The sequence below is a fragment of the Pseudophryne corroboree genome, chromosome 4, assembly GCF_028390025.1.
Source record: "Pseudophryne corroboree isolate aPseCor3 chromosome 4, aPseCor3.hap2, whole genome shotgun sequence".
NCBI lineage: Eukaryota > Metazoa > Chordata > Amphibia > Anura > Myobatrachidae > Pseudophryne > Pseudophryne corroboree.
This window is the reverse complement of record NC_086447.1, coordinates 83631969-83659080: the sequence shown is the minus strand read 5'-3', so window position 1 is coordinate 83659080 and position 27112 is coordinate 83631969. Positions and strand designations below refer to the sequence as shown.

The 27112-nt window shown below is 43.3% G+C and overlaps 1 protein-coding gene across 4 annotated transcripts in view; it reads left to right on the top strand.

Annotated features, from left to right (window-relative positions):
- Positions 1-27112, top strand: part of SUPT3H (SPT3 homolog, SAGA and STAGA complex component) — a 476044-nt gene that overhangs the window by 282384 nt on the left and 166548 nt on the right. For all 4 annotated transcript variants that reach the window (XM_063915212.1, XM_063915210.1, XM_063915213.1 and 1 more), the window contains one exon: positions 15334-15409. In XM_063915212.1, coding sequence (XP_063771282.1) covers positions 15334-15409 — 76 coding nt within the window. The remainder of the gene's footprint in view (positions 1-15333; positions 15410-27112) is intronic.

The window sequence follows — 27112 nt, the reverse complement described above, 5'->3', positions numbered from 1 at the left end:
TGATGAAATAGTGATCATAATTAATGAAGAATAAATCATCAAAAATTATATGAAAAAACATATATGAAAATCCACCAAACTAAAACTCAGCCTTATTGAATATAAACTGACATATTGACAGACAAAATGAAGACCCGTTTCCCATGTTTATTTTAGAAACGGAGTCAATTCATATCCCTCATTTAACCCATTAGGATAAAGAGTATTTAATGTAATTATCCAAAATGTTTCCCTTTTATTGAGGGTATTTTCTCTGTCTCCCCCACGTTTGTCATAAGCTATATGTTCCAAACCTATAAATTTCAAAGAAGTGGGATCACTGTCATGATGTTGTTTGAAATGGCGGGGAACACTGTGATTATCCACATTATTTTTGATGTTTCTTAAATGTTCTAAGATACGGAGTTTTAACACTCTCTTAGTCTTACCGACGTATCTTTTCCCACATCCGCACTCAAGTAAATAAACAATAAAGGTCGAATTACAGTTAATAAAGCTGTTAATTCTAAACTGTTTGTCCATAGTTTTATTATTAAAGGTTTTAGTGCCTTTTAACCCATGCTGACATACTTTACATTTTCCACATACATGGAATCCATTTATTTTAGGCAATAATAGACTATTGACAGTATTGTTCTCTTCTCTCTCTAAAATAGGCAGTAGGCTAGGAGCTAGATAAGTTTTTAAGGTTTTTGCTCGTCTAAATACCATGTCGGGTCTTGCTGGTAGATGTTCAGACAATACAGAGTCCATTTTCAAGATGTGCCAATTGCGCTTAAGAATGGTCTGTATTTCATGGTTGGAGGAATTAAATTGCGTCACAAAAGGACAAAAAAGTGTTTCAGTTTCAACCCGATGCCCAGCTTTATGTTTCTTATACTTAATTAGTTCCTTTCTATCCAAAGCACGTGCTTTTTTGATGGCTACTTCGATTAGAGTGGCGGGATAGCCTTTCCCTAAAAAGCGCCTTTTGTATTCTAATGCTTGTTCCTCGAATTTAATTAAAGATGTGCAATTTCTTCTTAAACGTATTAGTTGTGAAAAAGGCAGATTACTTTTCCATTTTTTCAAATGACAACTATTATACTCTAGATAGTTGTTGCTATCGACCTCTTTAAAGAAGGTACAGGTCTCTATTAGCTTCTTTGATGCATAGTCGCTAGTATTCAGGACTAAATCCAAGAACTCTATCTGTTCTGTCTGGAAATTAGATGTAAACTGTAAATTGAAATCATTTGAATTAAGATATTGTAAAAATTCATTGAATTCATCTTCTGTTCCACGCCAGATAACAAGCACGTCATCAATATACCGTTTAAACAGCATGATCTTATCAGAAAAGGGGTTATTGACTAATATGTTACCCTTTTCCCACTCCCCCATATATAAATTGGCGACACTCGGGGCACAAATCGTCCCCATGGCTACCCCGCACACTTGTTCAAAAAAATCACCCAGGAAGGTAAAGTAATTATGTTTGAAAATGAAGCGGACACAATCTATAAGAAACTGGACCTTCTGTAAGGTCATCTTCTCATCTCTTTTTAGCACCAACTCCAAATAGAGCAAACCTTTCTCATGTGGGATCGAGGTATACAATGAAGTAACATCGATAGTTGCCCACCTATATTCATCACACCACACAAAATTTTCTAGCAACTGTAAAATATGTGTTGAATCTTTCACATAGGTTTCTAACTCCAAGACATAAGTTTTGAGAAAAATATCTACATATTCAGAGACACGAGAGGTAAGGGAATCAATCCCTGATATTATGGGGCGACCTGGGGGTTTGGATAGATTCTTATGTATCTTCGGCAAATAATATATTGTGGCGATCCTAGGATGTTCGTTCCACAAATACCCAAATTCCTCATCACTAAGGATCCCCATGTTACACCCTCTATTGAGTAATTCCAATAAAGAGGTTTGATAATCTTTCGTAGGGTCCTTTTTTAACTTGGAATAAGAAGAGGGGTCTGAGAGTAATCTGTACATTTCAGTCTCATAATCAGTTCTATTTAATAGAACTACCCCTCCCCCTTTATCGGCTTGTTTAATAACTAGAGCCGTGTTCCCTTTTAGTTTTTCTAATGATGATTGTTCCAGCCTAGTTAGATTTGGATTTAGGTTCCCCTTTTCTTTGATTTTATCGAAATCTTTTTTTACCAACTGGGCAAATAAGTCCAAATGTGTACCCCGTGACTCAACAGGATAAAAGGTAGATCTTTTTTTCAACCCAGAAGCATTGGAGTTGTTTGGACTTTCATAATTCTTTATGGGAGCTGTTGACTTGTTACCTTGTCTAATATAATGTCTTTTTAATGTCATTTTACGTATATACAGATTAAGATCCATATATAAATTGAATTTATTCACCCCTGCCGACGGCGCAAAAGATAACCCTTTTTGTAATACATTAATATCTGTTTCATTAAGCTCCACCTTTGAAAGGTTGAAAATACCCATTTTCTTTTTCACTGATGGGACTGCATTAATGCTTTTTTGTGAGGTGCCCTGTCCTCCTCTCTTCCCTCTTCGTCTCTGTTTCTTTTTCCCCACTAATACGTTTAAGAAGAAATTGCACATCTTTAATTAAATTCGAGGAACAAGCATTAGAATACAAAAGGCGCTTTTTAGAGAAAGGCTATCCCGCCACTCTAATCGAAGTAGCCATCAAAAAAGCACGTGCTTTGGATAGAAAGGAACTAATTAAGTATAAGAAACATAAAGCTGGGCATCGGGTTGAAACTGAAACACTTTTTTGTCCTTTTGTGACGCAATTTAATTCCTCCAACCATGAAATACAGACCATTCTTAAGCGCAATTGGCACATCTTGAAAATGGACTCTGTATTGTCTGAACATCTACCAGCAAGACCCGACATGGTATTTAGACGAGCAAAAACCTTAAAAACTTATCTAGCTCCTAGCCTACTGCCTATTTTAGAGAGAGAAGAGAACAATACTGTCAATAGTCTATTATTGCCTAAAATAAATGGATTCCATGTATGTGGAAAATGTAAAGTATGTCAGCATGGGTTAAAAGGCACTAAAACCTTTAATAATAAAACTATGGACAAACAGTTTAGAATTAACAGCTTTATTAACTGTAATTCGACCTTTATTGTTTATTTACTTGAGTGCGGATGTGGGAAAAGATACGTCGGTAAGACTAAGAGAGTGTTAAAACTCCGTATCTTAGAACATTTAAGAAACATCAAAAATAATGTGGATAATCACAGTGTTCCCCGCCATTTCAAACAACATCATGACAGTGATCCCACTTCTTTGAAATTTATAGGTTTGGAACATATAGCTTATGACAAACGTGGGGGAGACAGAGAAAATACCCTCAATAAAAGGGAAACATTTTGGATAATTACATTAAATACTCTTTATCCTAATGGGTTAAATGAGGGATATGAATTGACTCCGTTTCTAAAATAAACATGGGAAACGGGTCTTCATTTTGTCTGTCAATATGTCAGTTTATATTCAATAAGGCTGAGTTTTAGTTTGGTGGATTTTCATATATGTTTTTTCATATAATTTTTGATGATTTATTCTTCATTAATTATGATCACTATTTCATCATGATTTTCCTTTTTACTTTTATATATTAATTATCTGTCTTTACATCCAGCACTTTTGGGATAAAATTAGCCGTAGTTAATCGCTTCATCCCCATAATTATATTGTCTAAGCAATCGTTCTTTAAAATACTGACTGATTTATATACCGGTCAATTTTCCTCTCCCGTTATTAATACAGCACTAAAATAAGAGTAAGAGCTGGTCCTTTAAAAATTTCTGACATCCTTGACTAATTGATACACCTGTATACGATGCCCATATACGTTAGGAAGGGGCGTAGTTTTATCCTGCAATGACGGGAGTCATGCGACGGTTTAAACAATATAAAGGTCAGGAGTAACGCGATGTGTGTTAAACGCTGAAGAGAGCGGAGGGAGAGACATCCATTGTCGGCCGCTAAAGTGTTTGCGAGTGCTGTGATTGACAAAGGTATCTTCATTCTTAGAATAAATAGTGCGTGGTACGGAGGAAGTTCAGCTATGTTTGTGGATTTGCTCGTCCATTTAATCATTTTTTATTATGTCTCATTTTTTATTATGTTTTTTTTGTTGTTGTTATTATTACTGTTTCCATATTCTCCACGATTGGAATAAAACCCACCGTAGTCAATCTTTTCTATCGATATAAATTCAGTGCTTAAGTAAGCGTGGGCCCCCCCCCCTCTTTTTTAATATATTGATTGGTATATATACCCGTCAATTTCTTTCTCCCCCCGTCCTAACATATTTTTCAAATAAGACCTGGTCTTTTAATGCTTGGATTGGTTCATATACCTGTATACAATGCATATATATGTTCGGAACGGGTGCTGTTCCACTTTGCAGTGACGTGAGTCACGTGATGGATTAAATAAAATAAGGGGCAGGAATAATGTCATAGGTCCAACGCTGAAGGGAGCACAGGGAGAAATACCAAGTATCAGGCGCAAAAGTGATTGCGATTACTGCAACTAATAAAAGTATCACTACTCTCAAAACAAGGAGTTCTTAGGATGAATAAAATTAAATATAGAGGTGTTTGTTCAACGCGATATGCACAATATGTCTTCATTTAATATAATATGTTGAACAGCAAATTGAGCGATTTTCGCCTATTTATGTTGTTATTGCTCATTTGTATAATTGGATTTAACTGGTTTTATGTATTCCATTGCCACTTATTTATATACCTTGATGTCTGGATGAATTTCTCTGTCATAAATTATTGTTTGTTATGTGGATATATAATATCCATTATTCTTAATTATCTGTGCACTAGAGAGATTTGATTATTATATTTTATGTCATGTTTATACCCATTTGAATGTAAGTTATATGGGTTAAACTGTATGGTGATTTATTTATTTAAAACAAAATTATTATTATTATTATTTTTGTTGTGACTTCAGACCAAGCCTACTGACGAAGTCGAATGACGAAACGCGTATGGGCGTGGTCTGACGTCGTGGATTTGAAATTGAGAATACTGCTTCGCACAGTGGGGTAAAATCTTATGCTGGTTATACAAGCGGTGGTTTGACCGCCTTTTATGGTACGGGTTTTTTACTTGTGACCGATCTGGATTTTTTAAAAATAAAAACCATTGTACTCTTTTAATGCACTATTGGCGCTCCCTGTTTCTTCAATTTTTTGTCAGGACTATCACCCGTTCGGGATCGGGTAACATTGGGGAGGCGACAGCTGGAAGCTCCAGAAGTGCACACTGACAAATTTTCCTTTCCAAACGATATTGGTTGTCAGTGAACCTAAGGAACATTGCTTCTCATTTAATTCTGTGGACATTTTAGTTCTACTGGACTTTCTATGTGTGTTTATATATATATATGTATACACATATTTAAGAAAGTATATTACCGTTTGTTTGCGCTCATACTTTCTGTTCATATATATATATATATATATATATATACATACATACATACAGTGGGGCAAAAAAATATTTGGACAGCCACCGATTGTGCAAGCTGACCCACTTAATAAGATGAGAGAGGTCTGTAATTTCCATCATAGGTACACTTCAACTGTCAGAGACAGAATCTGAAAAAAAACACAGGAAATCACATTGTATGATTTTTAAACAATTTATTTGTATATTCTTGCGGAAAATAAATATTTGGACAATCAAAAAGTTTAACTCAATACTTTGTAATATAACCTCCATTGGCAATTACAGAGGTCAAACGTTTCCTGTAGTTCTTGACCAGGTTTGCACACACTGTAGCAGGTATTTTGGCCCACTCTTCCATGCAGATCTTCTCTAGATCTGTCATGTTTTGGGGCTGTCGCCGGGCAACACGGACTTTCAACTCCCTCCACAGATTTTCTATTGGGTTGAGGTCTGGAGACTGGCTAGGCCACTCCAGGACCTTGAAATGCTTCTTACGGAGACACTCCTTAGTTGCCCGGGCGGTGTGTTTGGGGTCATTGTCATGCTGGAAGACCCAGTCACGTTCCATCTTCAATGCTCTTACTGAGGGAAGGAGGTTTTTGCCCAAAATCTCACGATACATGGCCCCATTCATCCTCTCCTTAATACGGATTAGTCGTCCTGTCCCCTTTGCAGAACAGCAGCCCCAAAGCATGATATTTCCGCCCCCATGCTTCACAGTGGGTATGGTGTTCTTGGGATGCCATTCATCATCCTTCTCCCTCCAAACACGGCGAGTCTAGTTTATACCAAAAAGTTCGATTTTGCTCTCATCTGACCACATTACATTCTCCCAATCCTCCTCTGGATCATCCAGATGGTCACTGGCAAACTTTAGACGGGCCTGGACATGTGCTGGCTTAAGCAGGGGGACCTTTCAGGCGCTGCAGGATTTCAATCCATGACGACGTAGTGTGTTACTAATGGTAACCTTTGTGACTGTGGTCCCAGCTCTCTTGAGATTATTGATCAGGTCCCCCCATGTTCTGGGCTGATTCCTCACCGTTCTCAAGATCATTAATACCCCACGAGGTGAGATCTTGCATGGAGCCCCAGGTCGAGGGAGATTGTCAGTGATCTTGTATTTCTTCCATTTTTTAATAATTGCGCCAACAGTTGATCTCTTCTCACCAAGCTGCTTGCCTATTGTCCAGTTGCTCATCCCAGCCTTGTGCAGCTCTACAATTTTGTCCCTGGTGTCCTTAGACAGCTATCTGGTCTTGGCCATGGTGGAGAGGTAGCAGTCTGATTGTTTGAGGGTGAGGACAGGTGTCTTTTATACAGATAACCAGTTCAAACAGGTGCCATTAATACAGGTAACGAGTAGAGGATAGAAGAGCTTCTTAAAGAAAAAGTAACAGGTCTGTGAGAGCCAGAAATCTTGCTGCTTGGTAGGTGTCCAAATATTTATTTTCCACAAGAATATACAAGTAAATTGTTTAAAAATCATACAATGTGATTTACTGTTTTTCTTTTTTTGTTTGTTTTTGTTTTTACAGATTATGTCTCTCACAGTTGAAGTGTACCTATGATGGAAATTACAGACCTCTCTCATCTTTTTAAGTGGGTCAACTCGCACAATCGGTGGCTGTCCAAATACTTTTTTGCCCCACTGTATGTGTATATCTATATATATATATATATATATATATATATATATATATATATACGTTGATGGACCGGCACTCCTCCCTTTGGAACACTGGACCCCGGTGCCCTCTGGAATAAATGTAATAGACTCTTCTTCCAAACAGCAGCGGCACTCAAGGGATTTGTAAATCAAGCAAAAACTGTATTTCACAAAGAATAAATTCCCAACGTTTCGGGGCTCACACGCCCCTTTGTCAAGGTGAATAACGTTATTCACCTTGACAAAGGGGCGTGTGAGCCCCGAAACGTTGGGAATTTATTCTTTGTGAAATACAGTTTTTGCTTGATTTACAAATCCCTTGAGTGCCGCTGCTGTTTGGAAGAAGAGTCTATATATATATATATTTCTCTAACGTCCTAGTGGATGCTGGGGACTCCGAAAGGACCATGGGGAATAGCGGCTCCGCAGGAGACTGGGCACATCTAAAGAAAGCTTTAGGACTATCTGGTGTGCACTGGCTCCTCCCCCTATGACCCTCCTCCAAGCCTCAGTTAGATCTCTGTGCCCGAACGAGAAGGGTGCACACTAGGGGCTCTCCTGAGCTTCTTAGTGAAAGTTTTAGTTTAGGTTTTTTATTTTCAGTGAGACCTGCTGGCAACAGGCTCACTGCATCGAGGGACTAAGGGGAGAAGAAGCGAACTCACCTGCGTGCAGAGTGGATTGGGCTTCTTAGGCTACTGGACATTAGCTCCAGAGGGACGATCACAGGCCCAGCTTGGATGGGTCCCAGAGCCGCGCCGCCGGCCCCCTTACAAAGCCAGAAGGCAGAAGAGGTCCGGAAAATCGGCGGCAGAAGACGTCCTGTCTTCAACAAGGTAGCGCACAGCACTGCAGCTGTGCGCCATTGCTCTCAGCACACTTCACACTCCGGTCACTGAGGGTGCAGGGCGCTGGGGGGGGCGCCCTGAGACGCAATAATAAACACCTTGGATGGCAAAAAATGCATCACATATAGCTCCTGGGCTATATGGATGCATTTAACCCCTGCCAAAATACATAAAAAAACGGGAGATAAGGCCGCCGATAAGGGGGCGGAGCCTATCTCCTCAGCACACTGGCGCCATTTTCCCTCACAGCTCCGTTGGAGGGAAGCTCCCTGGCTCTCCCCTGCAGTCACTACACTACAGAAAGGGTTAAAAAAGAGAGGGGGGCACAAATTAGGCGCAGTATTAACTATACAGCAGCTATAAGGGGAAAAACACTTATATAAGGTTATCCCTGTATATATATAGCGCTCTGGTGTGTGCTGGCAAACTCTCCCTCTGTCTCCCCAAAGGGCTAGTGGGGTCCTGTCCTCTATCAGAGCATTCCCTGTGTGTGTGCTGTATGTCGGTACTTTTGTGTCGACATGTATGAGGAGAAAAATTATGTGGAGACAGAGCAGATTGCCTGTAATAGTGATGTCACCCCCTAGGAGGTCGACACCTGAGTGGATGAACTGTTGGAAGAAATTACGTGACAGTGTCAGCTCTGTATAAAAGACAGTGGTTGACATGAGACAGCCGGCTACTCAGCTTGTGCCTGTCCAGACGTCTCATAGGCCGTCAAGGGCTATAAAGCGCCCGTTACCTCAGATGGCAGATATAGACGCCGACACGGATACTGACTCCAGTGTCGACGGTGAATAGACAATTGTGACTTCCAGTAGGGCCACACATTACATGATTGAGGCAATGAAAAATGTTTTACACATTTCTGATAATACGAGTACCACCAAAAAAAAGAGGTATTATGTTCGGTGAGGAAAAACTACCTGTAGTTTTCCTAAATCTGAGAAATTAAAGGAGGTGTGTGATGATGCGTGGGTTTCCCCCGATAACAATTTCTAAAATGTTATTGGCATTATATCCTTTCCCGCCAGAGGTTAGGGTGCGTTGGGAAACACCCCCTAGGGTGGATAAAGCGCTCACACGCTGGTAAGGGCTCTATCCTCTCCTGAGATGGCCGCCCTTAAGAATCCTGCTGATAGAAAGCAGGAGGGTATCCTAAAATGTATTTACACACATACTGGTGTTAAACTGCGACCAGCAATCGCCTCAGTCTGGATGTGCAGTGCTGGGTTGGCGTGGTCGGATTCCCTGACTGAAAATATTGATACCCTAGATAGGGACAGTATATTTTTGCCTATAGAGCATTTGAAAGATGCATTTCTATATATGCGTGATGCACAGCGGAATATTTGCCGACTGGCATCAAGTCTAAGTGCGTTGTCCATTTCTACCAGTAGAGGGTTATGGACACGTCAGTGGTCAGGTGATGCGTATTCCAAACGGCATTTGGAAGTATTGCCTTATTAAGGGGAGGAGTTATTTGGGGTCGGTCTTTCAGACCTGGTGGCCACGGCAACAGCTGGGAAATACACGTTTGTACCCCAGGTCGCCTCTCAACATGAGAAGACGCCGTATTATCAGGCGCAGTCTTTTCGTGGATAAGCGGGCAAAAGGTTCCTCATTTCTGCCCCGTGACAGAGGGAGAGGAAAAAGGCTGCAGAAATCAGCCAGTTCCCAGGAACAGAAACCCTCTCCCGCCTCTGCCAAGCCCTCAGTATACGCTGGGGCTTTACAAGCAGAATCAGGCACGGTGGGGGGGCCCGTCTCAATGCATTTCAGCGCGCAGTGGGCTCACTCGCAAGTAGACCCCTGGATCCTTCAGGTGATATCTCAGGGGTACAAATTAGAATTCGAGACATCTCCCCCTCGCCGTTTCCTAAAGTCGGCTTTACCGATGTCTCCTTCTGACAGGGAGACAGTTTTGGAAGCCATTCACAAGCTGTATTCCCAGCAGGTGATAATCAATATACCCCAGGGAACGGGGTATTATTCCACACTGTTGTGGTACCGAAGCCGGACGGCTCGGTGAGACCGATTCTAAATCTAAAATCTTTGAACACTTACATACAGAGGTTCAAATTCAAGATTGAGTCACTCAGAGCAGTGATTGCGAACCTGGAAGAAGGGGACTACATGATGTCTCGGGACATCGAGGATGCTTACCTTCATGTCCAAATTTACCCTTCTCACCAAGGGTACCTCAGGTTTATGGTACAGAACTGTCACTATCAGTTCAGACGCTGCCGTATGGATGGTCCACGGCACCCCGGGTCTTTACCAAGGTAATGGCCGAAATGATGATATGCCTTCAAAGGAAGGGAATTTTAGTTATCCCTTACTTGAACAATTCCCTGATAAGGGTAAGATCCAGGGAACAGTTGGAGGTCGGTGTAGCACTATCTCAGGTAGTGTTGCTGCAGCACGGTTGGATTCTCAATATTCCAAAATCGCAGCTGGTTCCGACGACTTGTCTTCTGTTCCTAGGGATGATCCTGGACACAGTCCAGAAAAAGGTGTTTCTCCCGGAGGAGAAAGCCAGGGAGTTATCCGAGCTAGTCAGGAACCTCCTAAAACCGAGCCAAGTCTCAGTGCATCAATGCACAAGGGTTCTGGGTAAAATGGTGGCTTCCTACGAAGCAATCCCATTCGGCAGATTCCACGCAAGAACTTTCCAGTGGGACCTGCTGGACAAATGGTCCGGGTCGCATCTTCAGATGCATCAGCGGATAACCCTGTCACCAAGGACAAGGGTGTCCCTCCTGTGGTGGTTGCAGAGTGCTCATCTTCTAGAGGGCCGCAGATTCGGCATTCAAGACTGGGTCCTGGTAACCACGGATGCCAGCCTGCGAGGCTGGAGAGCAGTCACACAGGGAAGGAATATCCAGGACTTATGGTCAAGCCTGGAGACATCATTTCACATAAATATCCTGAAGCTAAGGGACATTTACAATGCTCTAAGCTTAGCAAGACCTCTGCTTCAAGGTCAGCCGGTGTTGATCCAGTCGGACAACATCACGGCAGTCACCCACGTAAACAGACAGGGTGGCACAAGAAGCAGGAGGGCAATGGCAGAAGCTGCAAGGATTCTTCGCTGGGTGGAAAATCATGGGATAGCACTGTCAGCAGTATTCATTCCGACGACCTCCACCCGGGAGAGTGGGGACTTCACCCAGAAGTCTTCCACATGATTATAAACCGTTGGGAAAAACTCGACAGGTATTGCGCCAGGTCCAGGGACCCTCAGGCAATAGCTGTAGACGCTCTGGTAACACCGTGGGTGTACCAGTCACGGTATGTGTTCCCTCCTCTGCCTCTAATACCCAAGGTACTGAGATTGATAAGATGGTGAGGAGTAAGCACTATATTCGTGGCTCCGGATTGGCCAAGTAGGACTTGGTAACCGGAACTTCAAGAGATGCTCACGGAGGATCCGTGGCCTCTACCTCTAAGAAGGGACCTGCTCCAGCAAGGACCCTGTCTGTTCCAAGACTTACCGCGGCTGCGTTTGACGGCATAGCGGTTGAACGCCGGATCCTGAAGGAAAAAGGGCATTCCGGATGAAGTCATCCCTATCCTGATCAAAGCCAGGAAGGATGTAACCGCAAAAACATTATCACCGCAATTGGCGAAAATATGTTGCGTGGTGCGAGGCCAGTAAGGCCCGACGGTGGAAATTCAACTGGGTCGATTCCTACATTTCCTGCAAACAGGAGTGTCTATGGGCCTGAAATTGGGGTCCATTAAGGTTCAAATTTCGGCCCTGTCAATTTTCTTCCAAAAAGAACTAGCTTCAGTCCCTGAAGTTCAGACGTTTGTAAAAGGGGTACTGCATATACAGCCTCCTTTTGTGCATCCAGTGGCACTTTGGGATCTCAATGTAGTTTTGGGTTCCAAAAGTCACATTGGTTGAACCACTTAAATCTGTGGAGTTACAATATCTCACATGGAAAGTGGTCATGCTGTTGGCCCTGGCCTGGGCCAGGCGCATGTCAGAATTGGCGGCTTTATCCTGAAAAAGCCCTTATCTGATGTTCCATTCGGACAGGGCGAAATTGAGGACTCGTCCTCAGTTTCTCCCTAAGGTGGGTTCAGCGTTTCACCTGAACCAACCTATTTGTGGTGCCTGCGGCTACTAGGGACTTGGAGGATTCCAAGTTGCTGGACGTAGTCAGGGCCCTGAAAATATATGTTTCCAGGACGGCTGGAGTCAGAAAATCTGACTCGCTGTTTATCCTGTATGCACCCAACAAGCTGGGTGCTCCTGCTTCTAAGCAGACGATTGCTCGTTGGATTTGTAGTACAATTCAGCTTGCACATTCTGTGGCAGGCCTGCCACAGCCAAAATCTGTAAAAGCCCATTCCACACGGAAAGTGGGCTCATCTTGGGCGGCTGCCCGAGGGGTCTCGGCTTTACAACTTTGCCGAGCTGCTACTTGGTCAGGGGCAAACACGTTTGCTAAATTCTACAAATTTGATACCCTGGCTGAGGAGGACCTGGAGTTCTCTCATTCGGTGCTGCAGAGTCATCCGCACTCTCCCGCCCGTTTGGGAGCTTTGGTATAATCCCCATGGTCCTTTCGGAGTCCACAGCATCCACTAGGACGTTAGAGAAAATAAGAATTTACTTACCGATAATTCTATTTCTCATAGTCCGTAGTGGATGCTGGGCGTCCATCCCAAGTGCGGATTGTCTGCATTACTTGTACATAGTTATTGTTACAAAAATCGGGTTTTTTGTTGTTGTGAGCCATCTTTTCAGAGGCTCCTTCTGTTATCATGTGAAGAGTGGTTACCCAAGGGTATTCGGGCGCTCAGGGGACAAGGTGTTTCACCAAGCTGCTGCCTAGATACGGGGAGTCACCCCCACAAATGGATATACAATAGAGAAGAAAAAAGGCTGCGCTATTTTGATGAACTGACAATATAGTCCTCTGTATATAATTAATACAATTTATTAAAAGATATATAATATCACTGTGCTTTTTGTGATAATTAGATCATAAAATGCATGCAACATAAACAAAATAGATAAAACCATACAATATGGATGATAGTATTGAAAAAAGGGTTACCCAAATGATCAGAGCTGTGAGTATATTTTAGTGGAAGAGTCCGTTCCAGATAGTTCCCCCAAGTAATTCTGTATCCGGTGTATATATTCGGTGAGAGGTAAGCAGTGTCCCGTAAAGTGACAGTGTCCGCTAGAGGAATTGGTGCTCCAAGATCTTGAATGGCGAGCTCCTCATGCAATGCGGAAAATTGAAGCAATCGGTCCAATCTGCTATTTGTGTCCTCCGACTTTGTGTCACAATCCGGAATTAGGAAGGGGGATGGTTCGGTCTTCCTGTAGATAGTCGTCAGCTCTGGGTCCCTTGTTAACCTAACGCGTTTCGCTGCGTTCAGCTAGCAGCGAAACGCGTTAGGTTAACAAGGGACCCAGAGCTGACGACTATCTACAGGAAGACCGAACCATCCCCCTTCCTAATTCCGGATTGTGACACAAAGTCGGAGGACACAAATAGCAGATTGGACCGATTGCTTCAATTTTCCGCATTGCATGAGGAGCTCGCCATTCAAGATCTTGGAGCACCAATTCCTCTAGCGGACACTGTCACTTTACGGGACACTGCTTACCTCTCACCGAATATATACACCGGATACAGAATTACTTGGGGGAACTATCTGGAACGGACTCTTCCACTAAAATATACTCACAGCTCTGATCATTTGGGTAACCCTTTTTTCAATACTATCATCCATATTGTATGGTTTTATCTATTTTGTTTATGTTGCATGCATTTTATGATCTAATTATCACAAAAAGCACAGTGATATTATATATCTTTTAATAAATTGTATTAATTATATACAGAGGACTATATTGTCAGTTCATCAAAATAGCGCAGCCTTTTTTCTTCTCTATTGTATATCCTTCTGTTATCATGCTGTTAACTGGGTTCAGTTAACAAGTTGTACGGTGTGATTGGTGTGGCTGGTAAGAGTCTTACCCGGGATTCAAGATCCTTCCTTATTGTGTACGCTCGTCCGGGCACAGTTCCTAACTGAGGCTTGGAGGAGGGTCATAGGGGGAGGAGCCAGTGCACACCAGATAGTCCTAAAGCTTTCTTTAGATGTGCCCAGTCTCCTGCGGAGCCGCTATTCCCCATGGTCCTTTCGGAGTCCCCAGCATCCACTACGGACTATGAGAAATAGAATTATCGGTAAGTAAATTCTTATTTTATATATATACACACACACACACACACATGACTTTATATAGAATTATATAATATAGCACTCTCAGGCAGTCTACAGGGACTGAAGCCCACAGTGACTTTGCAGAGCTCCAGCTATGCTGTATGACAATGGTCTGTGGGTCAGGGTCAGACTCATGAGCTTCAGCCATCTGCAGCATGCAGAATCAGCATTCACTGGCGGGTCCCATCTCACAGTCCAGCAGCAGTGTCGCATGTACCATCACTCACTGCAGCGCAGGATAAGCAGTACCAGGGGAGCCGCCCTGTCCCCTATTGCAGGTGTTATCTGGGCTCTTGGGACAGAGACAATTAACTCGGCGGCAGCAGCGGGTGTGCTGCAAAGCTCCATTGGAATAGCAGCGGTCATACTTGGATCCCGCTATAAACTGCACGGTGCTGCTGTACATGCAGGTGCCCCTTTAGGGCTTGGAGCCCGGAGGCAGATGTCTCCATTGCCTCTGGGAGTTACGCCTTTGCAGTTCCCAGCCAATCAGCATAGAATACTTCACATTGCCAATGATCATATAATATGTCATACGGACCCAGCCAGTGACCATGTAATATAGCTCCAAACAGATCATTATGTAACACAGCCTCGGCATGTAATACAGCTCCCAGCCAATCAGCATGTAATACAGCTCCCAACCAAACCGCATGTAATACAGCTCCCAGCCAATCGGCATGGCATGCAGCCCCATCCAGTCAGCATATTATACAGCACTCACCCAATTACCATATAGCGCAGACAGAGCGCATCCATGTAAGTGTCCATTGTTCCCTTATGATATGCACTGTAGTACATGAAACGCTGTGACCGTAATGAATTAAGATGAATGCTGAGTGCTGCGCTACTTTTTTAGAGTTGGTGAACTTCGTACTTGATAAACACATGAAAGCACCAATCTGGACTCTATAATTAACCTCGAAGAATGGAAAAGTATTTTAATTGAGAGGTATTTTCACCGTATGTTGCCGACACTGATCCTCCATCAATGACAGTGGTTACAGTGCAGGGTACTGTAGCTAGATAATACTGTATCTTTGAACTGTCTGTGTCTCTTGTCTTCCGTGCAGAGAGCTGACAAACAGACACGGAACATGGACTCGGCGCAATATGCAGAATTCTGTGAGAGTCGGCAGCTGAGCTTCTGTAAGTATCAGGATGGTGTCCGGCAGCCGATACATGGTTTGGACTCAGGGATGGTGATATTTATCATTGCACGCTATTGTCCTGCTGGCAGTCCATCATTACCCCACTTGCAGATCACAGCTCCTTCCTGCGCTGATGTCAGATGTGCTCTTTCTTTAAACATATGAATTCATTTATTTCGGAGATTAAAGTTAATGTGCGGCCCATTATAAGCATAGTGCCCCCTGAGGTGTATCAGCTTGACTATCACCACTTTATACTCTTACTGTGGATCCATAAATTGTGTAACATGAACATTTGTCTTGGTGTGATGACATTTTTGTGTTGATAATGTACTTGTGGTTTATCACATCCAGGGCCGCCGAGAGCTGCCGTGGGCCCGGGTACATAGGGGGGTGTGGCCAAATCCAGTGATTAATAATTGTTTATAAAATAGTAAACCTCTATAAGATTCGGAATACTGTCCATCATAGGTTTCAGTCAGTAGTATTTTATAGGTCTTCTTTTTCTCTGCGTGATCTAATGGTCTTCTGTACAGAAGTCTATTCCACCCAGAGATGTGCGGGTTCCGAGTTACACGGTTCTTAACGCCAAATTAACGCAAGTTTGGATTTATCTGAGTTTTTCTTATTGGCTATCCAAAACATGTGACAGCCAGATAGCCAATAAGATGGGGTATAGTGTGGTATGCCGGCGGCCGGGCTCCCGGCAGCCAGCATACCGGCGCCGGAATCCCAACCGCCGGCATACCGACAGCTGGGCGAGCGCAAATGAGCCCCTACGCGCGCCACGCTATCTATTCTCCCACCAGGGGTGTCGTGGACCCTCAAAAGGGAGAAAAGGTGTCGGTATGCTGGATCTCGGGATTCCGGCGCCGGTATACTGTGCGCTGGGATCCCAACAGCCGGCAAACTGAAGACCACCCAATAAGATGTGATCCAAGTAAATCCCATTTTGCACGTTTCTAATTCTACCATGTTTAAGTATCCCTCTAGCAGGACTCAATTATACTGTACCTATTCTTTACAGTACCTGCAAAAAATGTCGTAACACAGTGGTTCTCAAACTGTGGGGTACATTTACTAAGCAGTGATAAGAGCGGAGAAGTGAGCCAGTGGAGAAATTTCCCCATCAATCAATCAGCACTGAAGTAACATCTATAATTTGCATACTATAAAATTATACAGAGCTGCTGATTGGTTGATGAGGAAATTTCTCCACTGGCTCACTTCTCCACTGCTTAGTAAACGTGCCCCTGTGTGCTGTGGCACCTTGGGGTGCATCGGGGTACTTGCAGGGGTGCCTTGGGTTGGTGGTCCAGGACCAATTCAAAGTATTTATGGTCAATGTAATAGGCAAAACCAGCGCTGGTGGCTGACAATCATAAAACATGTGGACAAACCGAAGCAAGTCCTGTCCCTCACCACACAACTGACCCTAAGGATGACATATAAACACAATTTACTTAATTTAATATTTCTTTCTAAATTTATCAATCAGAATCTTGGCCTAGGGGTGCTGTAAAAAAAATAGTGATTCTCTAGGGCGCCGTGATTAAAAAAAAATTGAGAACCACTGCTGTAACAGTATCTCAGAGATGGGCCCTGTGTTTTTGGTCTGAAACCATTCTAGTGGTTGGGTTTGGCTAAAACCATGCTGTTCTGTTTTAGCTTATGGTAGATAAAACAACAACATTTTTTTGTTCCCTACATTATTATCTCTTTAGTTTGCGGTCACTAATTTATAATGTCCTCACAATTAGCATTATGAGTGGCCTAAGGCTGCTGCGGGCTTAAATGTTACCTGCACCCAGTATTAAATAGATTGTTAATGTAAAACGAGCTAACTCCACTGATTACTCTCTTTGCCCTTGTTTTGGAGGTTTGGTGTTTTTCTTTGCCTGTTTAATAATCCAAATATTTAGCTTCATGCCAGTGTTGTGTCTGTCTGTTATCGGTAGGGCAGTGGACACAAATGAAAGGGACGTAAAAATCAGTGTCGGAGAGTAGTAGGGCAGTGGACGCAAATGAAACGGAAGTAAAAATCAGTGTCGGAGAGTAGCAGGGCAGTGGACGCAAATGAAAGGGACGTAAAAATCAGTGTCTGAGAGTAGGAGGGCAGAGGACGCAAATGACCGGAAGTAAAAATCAGTGTCTGAGAGTGGGAAACAGTGGACGCAAATGACCGGAAGTAAAAATGAGTTTCGGAGAGTAGCAGGGCAGTGGACGCAAATGAAAGGGACGTAAAAATCAGTGTCTGAGAGTAGCAGGGCAGTGGACGCAAATGAAAGTGACGTAAAAATCAGTGTCTGAGAGTAGGAGGGCAGAGGACGCAAATGACCGGAAGTAAAAATCAGTGTCTGAGAGTAGCAGGGCAGTGGACGCAAATGAAAGGGACGTAAAAATCAGTGTCTGAGAGTAGCAGGGCAGTGGACGCAAATGAAAGTGACGTAAAAATCAGTGTCTGAGAGTAGGAGGGCACAGGACGCAAATGACCGGAAGTAAAAATCAGTGTCTGAGAGTAGGAGGGCAGAGGACACAAATGACCGGAAGTGAAAATCAGTGTCTGAGAGTGGGAAACAGTGGACGCAAATGACCGGAAGTAAAAATCAGTGTCGGAGAGTAGCAGGGCAGTGGACGCAAATAACCGGAAGTAAAAATCAGTGTCGGAGAGTAGCAGGGCAGTGGACGCAAATGAAAGGGACATAAAAATCAGTGTCTGAGAGTAGGAGGGCAGAGGACGTAAATGACCGGAAGTAAAAATCAGTGTCTGAGAGTGGGAAACAGTGGACGCAAATGACCGGAAGTAAAAATCAGTGTCGGAGAGTAGCAGGGCAGTGGACGCAAATGAAAGGGACATAAAAATCAGTGTCTGAGAGTAGGAGGGCAGTGGACGCAAATAACCGGAAGTAAAAATCAGTGTCTGAGAGTGGGAAACAGTGGACGCAAATGAATGGGACGTAAAAATCAGTGTCTGAGAGTGGGAAACAGTGGACGCAAATGAAAGGGACGTAAAAATCAGTGTCTGAGAGTGGGAAACAGTGGACATAAAAATCAGTGTCTGAGAGTAGGTGGGCAGTGGATGCAAATGAAAGGGACGTAGGAGGGCAGCTTATAAAAATACTGTAATATAGGTGGTAAAAGACCAGTTATCCCTAGTAGTAGGAGATGACATTTGAAGCAGTAAACAGACAGGAGAAGCAGCGCTAAATAGGTTTAATTGGGCAGTTTCAAAAAAAGACATTCAGGCCAGCAAACTGTTATAATTTCCCACAAGTACTGAGAGATGGCGCATGAAACTGATGGAGTAACAGATGTGGGTAATTTCTTATTAACATATATATATATATATATATATATATATATATATATATACATACATATACAGGTTGAGTATCCCATATCCAAATATTCCGAAATACGGAATATTCCGAATTACGGAATTTTTTTTAGTGAGAGTGAGATAGTGAAACCTTTGTTTTCTGATGGCTCAATGTACACAAACTTTGTTTAATACACAAAGTTATTAAAAATATTGTATTAAATGACCTTCAAGATGTGTGTATAAGGTGTATATGAAACATAAATTAATTGTGTGAATGTACACACACTTTGTTTAATGCACAAAGTTATTAAAAATATTGGCTAAAATGACCTTCAGGCTGTGTGTATAAGGTGTATATGAAACATAAATGCATTCTGTGCTTAGACTTGGGTCCCATCGCCATGATATCTCATTATGGTATGCAATTATTCCAAAATACGGAAAAATCCGAAATCCAAAATTCTTCCGGTCCCAAGCATTTTGGATAAGGGATACTCAACCTGTGTGTGTGTGTATATATATATATATATATATATATATATATATATATATATATATATATATATATTGAGTATCCCTACTGGGATAATGGCACATACAGTATATATTATACTACATATCTATATTATGGGGGAGATTCAAATGTTTGAAAAGTCAGTTGAGAGTCTGTTTTTTCCTATCTAATAGACAGGGAAAAAAAGACTCCCAACTGACTTTTCAAACATCTGAATCTCCCCCAATATGTCTATATGTACACATAATATATATGTCATTATCTCAGTAGGGGACCCAAAATTGTGGGATTTTGGATAAGGGATACTCAACGTGTGTGTGTGTGTGTGTGTGTGTGTGTGTGTATATGTATATATATATATATATATATATATATATATATAAATATAGCGCACACATATTCCGCAGTGCTTTACAGAGAATATTTGCCCATTCACATCAGTCCCTGCCCCAGTGGAGCTTTTTAAGTCTTTATTCCCTACTGCTACACAAACACACACTAGTTTTTTTGTTGGGAACCAACTGACCTACCAGTATATTTTTGGTTTGTGGGAGGGAGCCGAAGTACCCAGTGGAATCCCACGCAAGTATCAGGAGAATATACAAACTCCACACAGTTAGGGCCATGGTGGGAATTGAACCCAAGACCTCAGTGCCGTGAGGCAGTAATGCTAACCATTTTTCCAATCGTGCTGGTAGCAGTGACCGGCATTTGGAATCCATACCGACGCCAGGATCCCGGGGTTTAGAATGGGATTGGGGGGGGGGCGCGAGCGCAACTAAACCCCCATGCAGGCTCACCACGCTGCGGGCTCGTGGCGCAATAGGTTCTATTCCCAATCTATGGGTGTCGTGGACACCCGCGAGTGGGAATAGTCCCTGTTAGTCGACATGCCGACTCAGGATTTTGAGGAGTCAGATGCAGATGTCGGTATTGTGAGCTCGCCGGTCACATAACTACATCCCGGTAGTAGGATGGTATTCTACAAAAATGATACAGGTAGACAAAGTGCAGTATTTCTTTGTACTGGTGGATGGCACTGGACGCAACTTAAACTGGTGGAAAGAGAAACCCCATATAGGTAATAGGATGGCGGTCTGCAAAAACAGCACAGGTGGGTAATGTCCAGCATTTACATTTACTAGGAGACAGGAAAAGATCCCCCCCCTCCCCTGCGCTCCAGACGGGTATATATTGGATTCACATGTAGTACAGGCATCCAATTAGTAAATGATAGCATTCCTTATCATCCTGCATGTATAAAGCATCTGCAAGTTACAGAGCACTGTCCAGTGAGGGGAGCGTGATACAGAGACATGAAAGTGGAGGTAAAGAACTTAGGGGCAGATGTATTAACCTGGAGATGGCATAAGGAAGTGATAAACCAGTGATATGTGCAAGGTGATAAATGCACCAGCCAATCAGCTCCAATATGTAAATTAACAGTTAGGATCTGATTGGCTGGTGCCTTTATCACCTTGCACATATCACTGGTTTATCACTTTCTTATGCCCTCTTCATGTTAATACATCTGCCCCTTAGGATCAGTGAGGGGTGTTAGAACAATTGTAGCAGGTGATAGGGAAAGTCAGGCACCAATAGTAAAGCAGCCATTGGCATACTCCCCCCCCAAGAGATCCTGTGGGAAGATTCAAGGGACATATTCAGGAAATTAAGTAGGCAGTACTTGATTACGCAATTTGCATAATTAGCTCTCAACCACAGCTGCCCAGTAACACAAGTTGTAGGCTGTATCTAATGACACAAGTCACATTATGACGGCCGCATCCATTTCAGGAGAAAAAGATGCCGGATTTGGGAGGGTGTCCTGTCCCTGTGGGAGAATAGTGGGACTGGGATGTTTGTGCAGCCACCAGTGGTATAGTATGTTTGGAATGAGGGGAGACCTCATTTGCAAAAAATTGTGTAAAGATAAAAGGCCTAATTCAGACCTGCAGAGGTTTTGCAATCACATACTGTAGTCGCCGGCCAAAGAGAGTGAATACCTGCCCCGTGCAAGTCTGCGTACGCCGTGCGAAAATCTCTGCGTTACGCTGGTCAGCTGCAAATCCGTTCACAACTCACTCACCATCAAATGATTTTTCCAGTCTGTGTGTAGCCCAGGACTTACTCCTAGGCTGATCGGGGCCGGAGCTGACGTCCCACACCCTCCCTGAAAACGCTTGGCCACGCCTGCGTTTTTCCTGACACTACCAGAAAACGGCCAGTTACCCCCCTCAAACGTCTGCTTCCTGTTAAATGAACTTGCATACACCTAGCGATAAAAAAAAGATGCTGGATTCTTTCGCAGTTTAGCCTCGCGCGTGCATTACAGTCTGTACGCATACGCAGTTGTTCGATAATCGTCCGCCTTGCGAAATCGCACAACAGCGACGATCAGGCCTGAATCGGGCCCATTGAGTGTTTCTTGTACAATGTGTTTATGCAGATAAAATGCTTAAATATCAGCTTGTGCTTTTATTACAACCCACTCATCACTGCAGTAAATTGAAAATGATTTCATGTTATATATTAGGGCTGGCTCAACCATTAGGCAGCTTTAGACACCTAGAAACGGCGATGCGCCACAAATTGTGCCCTGACTCTGACTGGTGGGGATATAGTATAGATTTATAGGGGGAAATTCAAATGTTTGAAAAGTCGGTTGGGTGTCTGTTTTTTTCCTGTCTATTTGATAGGAAAAAAACAGACTCCCGACGGACTTTTCAAACATTTGAATCTCCCCCATAATGTTGACTGCTCTTTTTAAATATGCTGAGAAGACTTTTTCCTTTTATGTTTAATGATCACTGTGACCGGATAATGTACAGTATAAAACATAATTACCATAGGACACAGTTGTTATTCTATGAACTGGCCAGAATAGATCCCCAAATTAGCAGCTGCAATTATTAGTGCAATGACTGCATGAGGTTTTTCCAGCACTCACTACTGAGTTCCTAGAAATACATTGTGGGCAGGAGCGTAATGAGTTTCAGATCAGGGAGGACTGGCCATCCTGCCGCACTGTGACTAAGAGTGTCTAAAGGTCAGAGCAACAGCGGTACACAAAATAACACATTAATTGCACATGACTGACACAATTGTGCCATTTCTGCATCACAGCTCTTCTTCAGCAGTTCATATCTTACGGACTGTTCAAGATAACATTGCAAGCAGTTGTGGGATTTTATTTTTTTATTTTGTTTATTTTCGAAAGTAAAAAAAAAACATTCTTTTTTTTTTTTTCCAAGTATTTTATTCTTATTCTAAATTTAATTCCGCCTCCGCAGCGCAGCTGAGACATACTGTTGCTGGGTGCATCTGCAAGACATTAAGTGACTTGTATTTCAGATCACAGCGATTCCAGTAAATGAGAGGTTTGCGATAAAGCCATTTTTAAACCTAAAAATTATAATCAAGACTCTGTATAAAAGTAAATACACAAGAACAAAAACTGCTGAGCTATGGAATGACAGAGGGAACAGAAATAGAGGTTTAGAAAGCCAGCTTTGTGTCCTCGCTGTTACCCTTTGGCTTGGCATAGCTGTAGGTAGATGAGAATGACACTTACCTTGCATTGTCTTTCTGTTGGAGAAGCCTCTTTGAGTAAGTGCCAAAGACTGATGGCAGCTGTGGTCAGCGTTACACGACCGTTCCACCGCACAGTGGCCTCTGGTCCGTGTGACACTTGTGTAATTGCAGTGCCCAAAGACAAAAGGCACTGCCGTCATAACCACTGCCCAAAAGCAAAAAGATCAGTCCTGCCGCGTCCACGGGAAATACTCTACATTATCAGAGGTTCTATCCTTAAAGACACTGGTGGCAGATAATAGCAAATGTTATACAGACATCATGTCTGTAGTGTCCTAAGTTTTTATTCCAGTGTATGCAAAATTGTCTGAAGGGGCCTACACACGGTGAAATTTGTACCATGCTAAAAAAAAGCTTATCTAATAGTGTGTTGGTATTACAAGGGTATGGGTGGCACCTTTTCACAAGGGATAAACACTCATAGTGCCCAGATAGCCATGCTGCCCTCACAGTGCCCCCACAGTACACAATAAACATACTGCTGCCCAAAACTCCACACCCAGAGTGCCCAGATGGGTGTAGTATGGTATGCCGGTGCTTGGGACCCTGGCTGCCGGCAGGCAGCGGGGTGAGCACAAAAGAGCCCCTTGCGAGCTTGTTGCGCTCGCCATGCTGCGTGCATGGTGGCACGCTACGTGTGCCACGCTATTTATTCTCCCTCCAGGGGTGTCGTGGAGACCCCAGGACGGAGAATAGTTGTCGGTATGCCGGCTGTCGGGATTCCGGCGTCGGTATGCTGAGCACCAGGATCCTGACAGCCGGCATATCAAATGCCTCCCTGCCCAGATACCCATGCTGCCCCATACTGCCCCACAAGTAAAAACATTGGTGGTCAGTGATTTTTAATCTTTACCAAAACTCAAGGCTCCGGTTGCTACTTGATAGCTAACTTTCCTTCCTCCGCGCATTGTGAAAAGAGGTGGGCTCGGGTAGTGGCCGGGAAGGGGCTTGTGTGATGTAAATCGGAATCACAAGGCTTTTCTGTACACACAGTGCACCGTGTTTGCTTGCGATCTGATCACATTTGGCATGCATGCACATGAGATGTGGGCTTGCGCTATAGACGTGGCGGGACCGCGAATCACATCACAAGCCTTGTACACATGGTGCAATATGCACCATGTCCGATGCGATTTAAACCATTTGGTTTAAATTGCTGGTGCATATCGCACCGTGTGTAGGCCCCTTGAGGTTATATAGAAGCGCAGAGTCAGTTGGTGAAACAACATTTTTAGGTTAGTAGTCTAGTGATGTGCACCGGAAATTTTTCGGGTTTTGGTTTTGGATTCGGTTCCGCGGCCGTGTTCTGGATTCGGGCGCGTTTTGGCAAAACCTCCCTGAAAATTTTTTGTCGGATTCGGGTGTGTTTTGGATTAGGTTTTTTTTTTTTTTTTTTTACGAAAACCCCTCAAAAACAGCTTAAATCATAGAATTTGGGGGTCATTTTGATCCCATAGTATTATTAACCTCAATAACCATAATTTCCAGTCTATTCTGAACACCTCACACCTCACAATATTATTTTTAGTCCTAAAATTTGCACCGAGGTCGCTGGATGACTAAGCTAAGCGACCCAAGTGGCCGACACAAACACCTGGCCCATCTAGGAGTGGCACTGCAGTGTCAGACAGGATGGCCGATTTAAAAAATAGTCCCCAAACAGCACATGATGCAAAGAAAAAAAGAGGTGCACCAAGGTCGCTGGATGGCTGAGCTAAGCGACCCAAGTGGCCGACACAAACACCTGGCCTATCTAGGAGTGGCACTGCAGTGTCAGACAGGATGGCATTTCAAAAAATAGTCCACAAACAGCACATGATGCAAAGATAAATGAAAGAAAAAAGAGGTGCAAGATGGAATTGTCCTTGGGCCCTCCCACCCACCCTTATGTTGTATAAACAGGACATGCACACTTTAACAAACCCATCATTTCAGCGACAGGGTCTGCCACACGACTGTGACTGAAATGACTGGTTGGTTTGGGCCCCCACCAAAAAAGAAGCAATCAATCTCTCCTTGCACAAACTGGCTCTACAGAGGCAAGATGTCCACCTCCTCCTCATCCTTCGATTCCTCACCCCTTTCACTGTGTACATCCCCCTCCTCACAGATTATTAATTCGTCCCCACTGGAATCCACCATCTCAGGTCCCTGTGTACTTTCTGGAGGCAATTGCTGGTGAATATCTCGACGGAGGAATTGATTATAATTCATTTTGATGAACATCATCTTCTCCACATTTTCTGGAAGTAACTTCGTACGCCGATTGCTGTCAAGGTGAGCGGCTGCACTAAACACTCTTTCGAAGTACACACTGGAGGGAGGGCAACTTAGGTAAAATAAAGCCAGTTTCTGCAAGGGCCTCCAAATTGCCTCTTTTTCCTGCCAGTATACGTACGGACTGTCTGACGTGCCTACTTGGATGCGGTCACTCGTATAATCCTCCACCATTCTTTCAATGGTGACAGAATCATATGCAGTGACAGTAGACGACATGTCAGTAATCGTTGGCAGGTCCTTCAGTCCGGACCAGATGTCAGCACTCGCTCCAGACTCCCCTGCATCACCGCCAGCGGGTGGGCTCGGAATGCTTAGCCTTTTCCTCGCAGCCCCAGTTGTGGGAGAATGTGAAGGAGGAGCTGTTGACGGGTCATGTTCTGCTTGACTTGACAAGTGTCTCACCAGCAGGTCTTTGAACCTCTGCAGACTTGTGTCTGCCGGAAAGAGAGATACAACGTAGGTTTTAAATCTAGGATCGAGCGCGGTGGCCAAAATGTAGTGCTCTGATTTCAACAGATTGACCCCCCGTGAATCCTGGTTAAGCGAATTAAGGGCTCCATCCACAAGTCCCACATGCCTAGCGGAATCGCTCTGTTTTAGCTCCTCCTTCAATCTCTCCAGCTTCTTTTGCAAAAGCCTGATGAGGGGAATGACCTGACTCAGGCTGGCAGTGTCTGAACTGACTTCACGTGTGGCAAGTTCAAAGGGTTCACAGAAAATAGTAAGATATTGAGAATCTGCGCAAACGTTATCGGTGCAGCTAAAATCTATAGTTCACAGTGCATATCCCCTTGCACCACAAAATGTAACAGATATAGCGTAAAGATTGAAAAATTGATCAAAGCGCTCCAACAACACCCAAATGTATATGTGCACACCAATGGGTGAAAAATAAACAAATACCAGTACCGTGCTATATAGTATCCAAGTAATGATACACAATTTTCAGGCTTTGTAATGGATTGTAACTCCTTCACCTATAAAAGAGCTTTTTAAGGCTCATAGAGGGAGTAGAAAAGGAAAGTGCAATAGTGCAAATTATCTTTTTTACAGCAAAGAATTTATTTGATCCATCACATTTATACCTAACAAAAGCGGTCACTGGCGTATAGACATCCTCATAGGCAACAACAGCAACAGGTGTCAAAGTCTCTGATGATCACAGATAGAAACTCCACGGATGAATATTTCAGTGACAAGGTGTAACCCCTTCACACCTGTATGAGCATAAATCGCTCGTGGGGGGTATAAATGGTAGAGAAAGTGCAATAGTGCAATTAACCTTTAAAAGCATACACATTTATTTTAAAACAACGCACTTACACCAAGACAGACGATTAAAAACATATAGAAATGTATCTCCAATGGCTTCAGCAGCAGCTGGTAACAGGGTCCTGAATGCTCCAGGTGGATCATGGAACCAAGGATAGGGGCTCCGGAAACCACGATCCAGGTCAGCAACCCGATGCCAGCTAAAGATGTAAGTCCACAAGGAATGATACAACAGGGAGACACGTACGCTTAACGCGTTTCAGACAGTCTTTGACCTTCCTCATTCCTTGTGGACTTACATCTTTAGCTGGCATCGGGTTGCTGACCTGGATCGTGGTTTCCGGAGCCCCTATCCTTGGTTCCATGATCCACCTGGAGCATTCAGGACCCTGTTACCAGCTGCTGCTGAAGCCATTGGAGATACATTTCTATATGTTTTTAATCGTCTGTCTTGGTGTAAGTGCGTTGTTTTAAAATAAATGTGTATGCTTTTAAAGGTTAATTGCACTATTGCACTTTCTCTACCATTTATAACCCCCACGAGCGATTTATGCTCATACAGGTGTGAAGGGGTTACACGTTGTCACTGAAATATTCATCCGTGGAGTTTCTATCTGTGATCATCAGAGACTTTGACACCTGTTGCTGTTGTTGCCTATGAGGATGTCTATACGCCAGTGACCGCTTTTGTTAGGTATAAATGTGATGGATCAAATAAA